General features: G+C 40.1%; 1 protein-coding gene across 1 annotated transcript; it reads left to right on the forward strand.

The window, feature by feature from the left end:
* Window positions 1–5,054: 5,054 nt before the first annotated feature.
* On the forward strand, window positions 5,055–6,188 carry NPY4R2 (neuropeptide Y receptor Y4-2). Its single transcript, XM_009642046.1, has one exon. It carries the CDS (start codon window positions 5,055–5,057, stop codon window positions 6,186–6,188), a length of 1,134 nt encoding a protein of 377 aa, XP_009640341.1.
* Window positions 6,189–8,748: the final 2,560 nt, after the last annotated feature.

Raw genomic sequence — 8,748 nt, forward strand, 5'->3', positions numbered from 1 at the left:
AGGGAGGGAAGAAAGGAGGGGGAGAGAGAGAAGGGAAGAGGGAGAGAGATGCCATCTGAATAACCTACAGAAACAGTGAGGAGACCTTCTCTTCTGGATTGCTAGGACACAGAAGACCTATTTTGCTGCTACGACATTCCTTTCATCTTCCAAGATAGAAATGTGCAGCAACAGCAGTAATTTTCTCAATCAGTAACAGGTAAGAATTTTCTAAATTATCTATTTCAGACTGATGAGAGCTCAGATCTCCTTAGTAAAGTTATTACTTCTGATTGTAAAAATTAATTCAACTCTCACTTGAGTGACTCACAGCTGATGCCATCATTGCTAATTCCCTTTCTGCTCAAATCTTCCTCTGGTTTGGATCATGACTGATTTCTAATCAGAAAATGTGAAGTAAGGATTCACCTGAAATTTAACCTAAGATCTGAGGCAAGAGTTGTATACCAGAAACTTTTAAGGGAGAGTCACTGAGGAGAAGCTACATTAATAAAATCTAAAGAAACAAGTTTTACAAGAACATGAGAATATTGATTACAAACAGTTCAGATATATTTCTTCATTCATTTAACTATTATGGTAAACAGGAGATAACGAAAAGGATTCAATTAGCATTTAAATTCTAAAATCGATCCATTGATGTTGACAGGGGCATGAAATTTAAATTCAAGAGAAGCCACAGATTGAGAGGCGTTGTGCATATTGGATTTCTAAAAGCAAAGAATTCTTGCGCCATCCTTCACTTGCAAGAAAATGTTGTAGATTTGTTTATGGTTTTAGAACAATACAGAAACAGGGGCAGAAATACTAAGTGAACCTGATCCGAAGTCCACTATAATCAACGCACTCTGAATCCAGTCACAAGGCAATAAAAAACAGTAATAAATACTTTGTTCTCTTTGCATGCTTTTTATGCTCTTGTCCCTCTCTGTCAAGAAAGAGACTTGTCTGCTCCTCTAGACCTGTACAGCACCAAGCACAAAAGGACCTCATCTCAATTAGTTTTTTAATATCACCATAATGTAATTATTAATGGTAATAATTTAGCAAGAAGGGTTATAAAAACAAGGGACGCCCTTGCTGTTTACCATTCAGCTTTGATTAAGGCTATGCAAACAATTGCTTTTATCAGTCAGCTCCTGAACAAAAACATTAGAAGTATAGTTTTGAAAGAATAGATTTTTTGAAGGAAAGAAAGCACTTTCAGATGCAAAAAAGTGGTTTTGGTATGAATGCAAAATATTGTTTTATTGGAAACAAATTCCCATGCTTTTTTTAATGAACCAAAGGGTTTGAACCACTGTACAGGAGATGATGATACCAAACCTGGTGTTTAACCCAATGGAGCCCAATGATTATCTGGGTTCTCCCTCCTCCTTCAGATTCAGAAAAAGCATTTGAAAGGACATCTCTCAGCTCCATGAAATGTTCACAGAGTATGGGTACACTGAAGCAGCATTTTCCACCACGCAGGTGACTACTTTTGACTAACGGATCTAGTCTAACTTGTCATGAAAGACCCGACCCTTGTATCTATGGAGGAGAGCTTTGCAACCTTTCAGGGTGCAAGAAGGAGGCAGCAACTTCTCGGGGGAATCTTTGGGGTTCAGGTGTGGTGTGGTGTGACAGAAAGCCTTCCTGGTTACCACTGGTCACACAAAACCACTTATCTCCTGGTCACCCAACCCATACAGCTTCTGGCAGTACAGGTAACATCATTCTCCAGACATCCTAGCTGGCTGACTGCTAAGGTGACCCTTACAATGATTTATGGATCCCCCACCTCCTTTGGTAAAGACCACCTTTGTAAAAATGACTTTTTTTTTCCTCTTGGTTATCAGACAAGTCACAATAGCCTTTACTCTTGAGGGATCAGGGATTAACTACCATTCCCCAGTCTGCTGAGCTGCTAGTCACATTTTACCTTTGTGAGCTGGCTCCTTGTCTTTGGTAAGGTTGTTAGGAATTTAACCAGAAAATAAAAAGCCAGAGTAGGTGCTTTTGTAAAACTTCCCTGATTTCTGCAGGATCAGAGAAGGTTAACTTATATTACAAGTTCATGCTCCCTAAAATGTTTCCTTCTGAAAACATGCAGATGTGAGAGGGGGGAAAAAAATTAACTTTCCTGGGAACTTATACCATCTCCCAATGTTACAGACTTGTAACATACTAATACATATATATAATACATGTGCTATACTCTAATTATGCAGGGCTTAGAAATTTTTAACATATATAACTTTTCAATGACCTAAGATAGTCACTCCCAATACTTTTGCAACACAGAGTTAAACAATGATGAAGAGTCCACCATTAAATTTCATTGTACCAAATCCCTTATGGATGTAACATTGTGGTGGGATGTCTGTGCATACTCAGTGGCAAGTTTCCTCTTCTAGTTAACTGTTGCCTTCCTGGGAACCTGTAAAGATAGCCAACTGATTTTTAGTCTTTCTCCAAGATGTAAGGTTAAACATGGCATATCTATGTTACCGAGATAATGTCACTGCCACCAAAAAGGGGATACCACTGTTCGTCAGTCACCACCACCACAATTAATATCTGCAGTATGAATTTCAGAGTTCTGTTAAACCTTTCCACTGCTCATTTGTTTCTAGCTTATAAGAGGCAGACGATAGCTGCTTTACTCCAGTTAATTTACTCTTTAAACAATACAATCACTTCATGTCTTTAGGAATTGCTTCTCTCAGGAAGATTTATGGACTGGACGCAGCAAACATGGCTTGAGCAACCGGTTACGTTCTGAGCTCGATAAGCAATTGCTTCTGAGCACCAGATAACGAAGCCAAATACTGCAAGCATTTTTTTCTTCAGCTTATGTCTGACATGGAAATTGATCCACACTTTCCACAAAAAAATCTCTTTACGGAGACTGTTTTTTGATTACAGGGAGACAATGACCATGATTATCAGCTTTGCAAGAATGACCCACCCTTTTCCAGTTAGCACAGAGAGCACAGCATCAGTAGCAATCTCTTGCTTTTTCCTGCCTCCGGGGGAATACAGTTTTTATAGGGGTTTTCATGGGATGTCTTCAGGTCCAGAGGTCTCTCAAAAGGGCAGTCATACATTAACTGCTTGGGGCTACTTATTGTCTAGCAGTCTCCTTGGAACCCACTGAGGGTTTCATTTTTTTTCCCTGACCCATCTCTGCAGAATTCCCTTTCCTTTGAGGAATTTTTCCAGGAAATACAGGTTAGCCCTCCAGGACAAAGCTTTCAAGCTGACTAGTGGTAGTTGGTTTCCTTTTTTTGAGACAACCTGAGTGACATTTGTTAGTTTAGAAGGCTGTGTTTTTCAGCAAGACAAACCTTTCAGACCAATCCATACATCATTACCTCTTCTTTTAGTTCCAGAAAATAAATTAATCTGTTCACACAAATTGAGTAGCAACACAAAAGTGAGTGAACAGAAAGAGCTATACCTGTGTCCACAATTTGGAAAATTTCCTTTGCCCTTTTAAATGAAGATTTAAACTACTGAGGAAATGAGAAAAGGTTACTGTATTTTACTCATGTGACTGTCTTGACTGTCTCAGACAATAGGTACAGGTAGATGACAGATGGACAGATATAGATACAGTGAGATAAATCAACAGGCCTAGCAAACCAACAAAAGAATTGACTGTACTAATTATTGATAGTCAAGCAGAACAACCATCCCCAAATACCTTTTTACTTACTTACACTATTGCTTTTGTTAGTTCCTGAGAGGCAACATCTCAAGAAGCATGCAATCCAATTCATAAGGAGAAAGACAAGGCAAACAAAAAATTGTAGCACGGTGGATGCTTTTTTGTACAGTACTCATTACCTTTATGCACACAGTTGCTCAGCAGTAAATGCTACTCAAAGCAATAAGCTGTCTATACCATTTTATTTATGTATTCATATCTTGATCACTTGTTTTCCTGAAACTCAGAAGTTTTTCACAACCCCACAACTTGAATGGCATTTTATTGTTAAGGAAAGGGTCATGCAATGGGTAAATAGTGTCGTTCTCCAAGCATTTATTTACTTTTCACTTTACAAGCCCTTGTACAGCAAATAACTGCCTCTGGCCTGAGGAGACCTCCCAGCAGAGTCAGATATTTTTTTTTCTTTGATTCCTGAACATAAAGGATCTAGACTCCAGAGCCAGGATTATAAAGCAGGCTCTGCTATGGCAGATCACAACAGCCTCCAGGAGCCATCTGGTAGAGTCCAGGCAGTCATATGGCTGAGATTTCCAAAAATGCGCAGCCCCAATTAACTCCATGGGTTCCATTGAAAATCCCAGCTGAGGGCTTGCAGCAGTGGCTAAGAAGCAGACCCGTCTGCCTGTGCAAGAAACAGTATCCAGGAGATAGCACACACTATTACAAGACTTGAATTCTCTTGGTTAAAAAAAAAGCAAAATAATGCTGAGGGAGAATAAATAAGAAGCTTCTTATATGAACTTAGTAGAGGTTGTCAAAATCACTCACTCAAAGCCAAAATCAGAAGACTGGGCTATATTTCTGCTAAACCCTGTGATGGCCACATTGCACAAATGCATTTCACAGATTAACTCACATAAGATATTTTAGTGTTGGCTTTACGCACCTAATACACCTTACTTGTCATGTTGATTTTTAGCTCAGCTGAAGGTAAATGCAACCCCACAATGTGTATTCTGCTCAGTTTTGGATCAGAACCTTGTAAAACCAGAATTACACAGAATTAAACACAGTCATCATTCAATAGAGTCGCACAGACTTCTATACCACAGTTTAGCAAAGGGTTCAATTTTATGATCTAATAAACTATATAAAAGGGAGCTGCAGGCTATATGCAGAATCCCTGGCATTTGCTTCCCTGTCTCGCTGTCCCCCGCCTTACCCTTTTGGCTAATTTCTTGTAGCATAACTAAGCAATCTTTTTTCCTTTCCTTTGCAGATATACCCAGATCTTCCACAGCCAAACAGACAAGATAAAATCCTTTTTAGGCTGGCTCCAGAAGACCCAGATTCTGTTTGACTGTCACCTTCTTGGATAAATATTTTGGGGTTCAGGATGAATAAGACAAGGGCTATTAATGATGGCTTTCCTGCCCTGAACACTAAGAACTGGAGCTCAAACAGAAGCTTCCCTGCGCACATTTCTAATCAGTGCAGGAACATCACTGACCTTACTGTCTTTCTGACCACCTCTTACAGCTTGGAGACTGTCCTAGGCATTGTGGGGAACATCTGCCTGATTGCTGTCATCGCCAGGCAGAAGGAAAAGGCCAACGTCACCAACATCCTAATTTCCAACTTAATAATTTCAGACATGTTTATGTGTCTTGTCTGCCTGCCTTTCACCGTTGTTTACACCATGATGGACTACTGGATATTTGGGGAAGTCATGTGCAAAATGACCTCTTTCACTCAGTGCACATCTGTGACAGTGTCAATTCTTTCCCTTGTCCTTATTGCTCTGGAAAGACACCAGCTCATCATAAACCCGACTGGCTGGAGGCCAAGTATCTCCCAAGCCTATCTAGGAATTGGAGTAATTTGGACTTTAGCATGTCTCATGTCCCTGCCTTTCTTGACCACATCCATCTTGTCTAATGATTTGTATGAGCAGCTCTCACACATCATGAATTTTTCCACTGACAAGGTCATATGCATCGACTCGTGGCCTTCTGAGCAACACAGACTTATCTACACTACCACTTTACTGCTCTTGCAATATTGCATCCCACTGTTCTTCATTATACTTTGCTACCTGCGTATCTATTTACGTCTACAGAAGAGAAAGGACATGTTTGAGAAGAGTGAATACAGCAACCGAGCAGTTCAGCTGAGAAGGATAAATATTTTGTTAGCATCCATGGTTGCTGCTTTTGCTGTTTGCTGGCTACCACTGCATGTTTTCAACACCATTGTGGACTGGAATTACAAAATCATTTCCCCTTGCCACCACAATCTGATCTTCTCATTGTGCCACCTGGTAGCTATGGCTTCCACCTGTGTCAACCCTGTTATCTATGGTTTCCTAAATAGCAACTTCAAAAAAGAAGTGAAGTCACTGATTCTGAGCTGCCAGCATAACTCAGTAACTGCATCAATGGAAGAATACGATCATTTGCCTTTGTCCACCATGCAGACTGAAATCTCTAAGGGCTCACTGGTGTTGAACTGCAGACATAATTCTATCTAGCTAGTAGAAGACATTTCAGAGGGGTGCACTGAAACTACACACCACTTACTACCTGTAGGTATAAAAAACAACTGGTGATGCCCACAGCTGGGACATGAACAGGAAACCATTACTGCCTGATTTTTGGAAGAGCAGGCAAAGGAAGGTCATAAATGTATACAGTAGCTCCTATGGTACATACGTTTTTCATGTCATTGAGATGGTACAGACACTGAGGAGACTGGGCTGATGTATACGTGGCTGCTCTAACAGATTGGTAACTAAGCTGTGGCTGCACATAGACTGACGTGGGTTTCCTCAGCTAAGCTCACTTCTCTACCATAGCTGCAGCAGAAACCCAGACTTCCAGTTTCGGCACTGCAGGCTGCCAAAAGTTGCATTAGAGAAGACTCAGTTTTTCAGTATTAGTAAGATTTTTATGCACAGCTGACACACCAGTGGAACAGAGATATGTAAATATATAAATGTTTGTGCTGTACCATCTCCCAGCCCATTAGGTAACAGTAATATTTCAACAGATCTAGCCCACATCAAACAAGCGGATGTTCATATGGAAGTTCTCTCTCTGTCATATAGGCTTGGGAATAGCCATTGCCTCTGCAAGCAGGGGAACAATGACCCTGGTATGTAAAGACAACAGTTACTTATTGAGGGATGGTGGCAAACGAAAATGTTACTCAGTGGATTCAATTCTTAAAACACATTGAGATGGTGCTGAGCACTATTTTTAAGCAAATGCAAACCAGTTGTAGATCTACATGGAAATCACTCTGGTTGACTTTGCAATTCCGCTGCTGTCAGTCACAAAGCTCTGCAATGCTAAAACTGCATGCCATGATGGTACAAGGCAGCTGGATTACTGGAGTTGTTCCACATCTTGGTAGCAAGATGTCACTTCTGCTTCAGCAGCTCCTTGGTACTTTAATTGCAAAGTATCTCATTCAGAAGGTCAGAACAGGCATGAAAACATGTTTGTAGAAACCATGTCTTTTCAGAGTGGGTATTCCTCCCAAAGAAATAAGCTATGCATGGAGGCTTTCAGTTTCCCTTAAATAAATAAAACCAGATGTCAGATACCAGTCCCACTTGCTGGCATCAGCAACAGAAATGGAGCTGAAATTCCAACAAATCAGTAGAAGGTCAATGAAAACACACAAGTGGAATCTAGGTCAGGTCGAAGCCAAGCTACATGTAAATAGGTAATACTGTCAATTGCTCTGTTAGCGAGGGTCATGCTTTTTTACATCTATGCTGTTTTTAGTCTTTGTTCACAAAAACTGCAAACCATAACCTCATTTTAACCTCTGGAGCCAGAGACATTGCTCAGTGACTACTGAGAAACCCAGAAGTAGGTATGCCCAAGACGACCGTACTGAGGAATGGATTAAAAAAAAAAAAAAAAAGGCAGCAAGTGTACAAAGGAGACCAACAAGGTGAATGCTAAAGAAATACAGAAGCATATTCTGTCCTGAGTTGTTAAACTAACCTTAGCAGAAGACTGGACTAGGTGACCACCTGAGATAATTTGCAACCTGAATTTATGCTATCATAAGCAGTCGTTACTCAGTGTAGTCAATGGGTTTGCATTGAGTTGAAGCTATTCAATGTATAGTTATGCAGGCAGCTAGAAATCCCTTAGCTGGAAGCTGTCTGATTAGACAAATTGGTAAACAGGTGAGGAAAAAATTCTTCCCATGCTGTGGTCTGGAAGGCAATATGAATGTTGGACAGTATTTGAAGACAAGAGCAAAACCTTATGCTATAAGGTAGCAAGAGCTATCAACAAATAGGAGCTCATATCCTCAGCTGACAGAAACGGGAGTTAATCCCTTGCCATGGGCTGGGTACACAGAAACCGATGGCAAAACTTCAAGTTTGGACTTGAATTCTTGCGTGCAGAGTCTTAAGGCAGAAGCCATTTTGATGCAGCCACCCTTCCAATTCTGGGCAGAACCTGTGTATCTCAGTAAGAGAGATCACATGCAATTACCTTTTATACCTTCCTCGATTACGACATTTTTGCTTCTTTCAAATGGGCTTCTGCTTTCTTTTTTCTTTGTTACTTGCCACAGAATGATGAGAAGTTGTTTCTCTTGATTTGTTTGTATGCAATGTCATTTCTAGACAGGGCATTGAATCTATTGCAAACACAGAACAAGAGGACTCTAATTTTATCTTATATGCAGCTTGAAGTTTGCTTCTGTAGCTGAAACCAGAGCTGATACAACTGTGTGATTCTGAGTAGTGCAAAATACAGTAACTCCTCCTCATCAGCTTGATTTATAAAACTGTGTTGTATTATTTGAGGGCTTAAATACTGCTTAAACTTTGTAGTGTTTTTGTATTTAGGATCAATTTCATCCAATTAGCCTTGAGTAATTCTGCCTGTTTCCTGCACTTGTTATAATTCCAACATTTAATTAACTAAGATGCAGTCAAGCTATCGTAAGAGTATTCTGCTAAACATGAACGTAGAAGATTATCTGATTTATGATCGTAAGTATCCAACTTTCCAAGCACCAGTGTTGTAAATGGAAACACAATTACCTTTAGAATTTGT

Source organism: Egretta garzetta, unplaced genomic scaffold, assembly GCF_000687185.1.
Source record: "Egretta garzetta isolate BGI_Z169 unplaced genomic scaffold, ASM68718v1 scaffold56, whole genome shotgun sequence".
Lineage (NCBI taxonomy): Eukaryota > Metazoa > Chordata > Aves > Pelecaniformes > Ardeidae > Egretta > Egretta garzetta.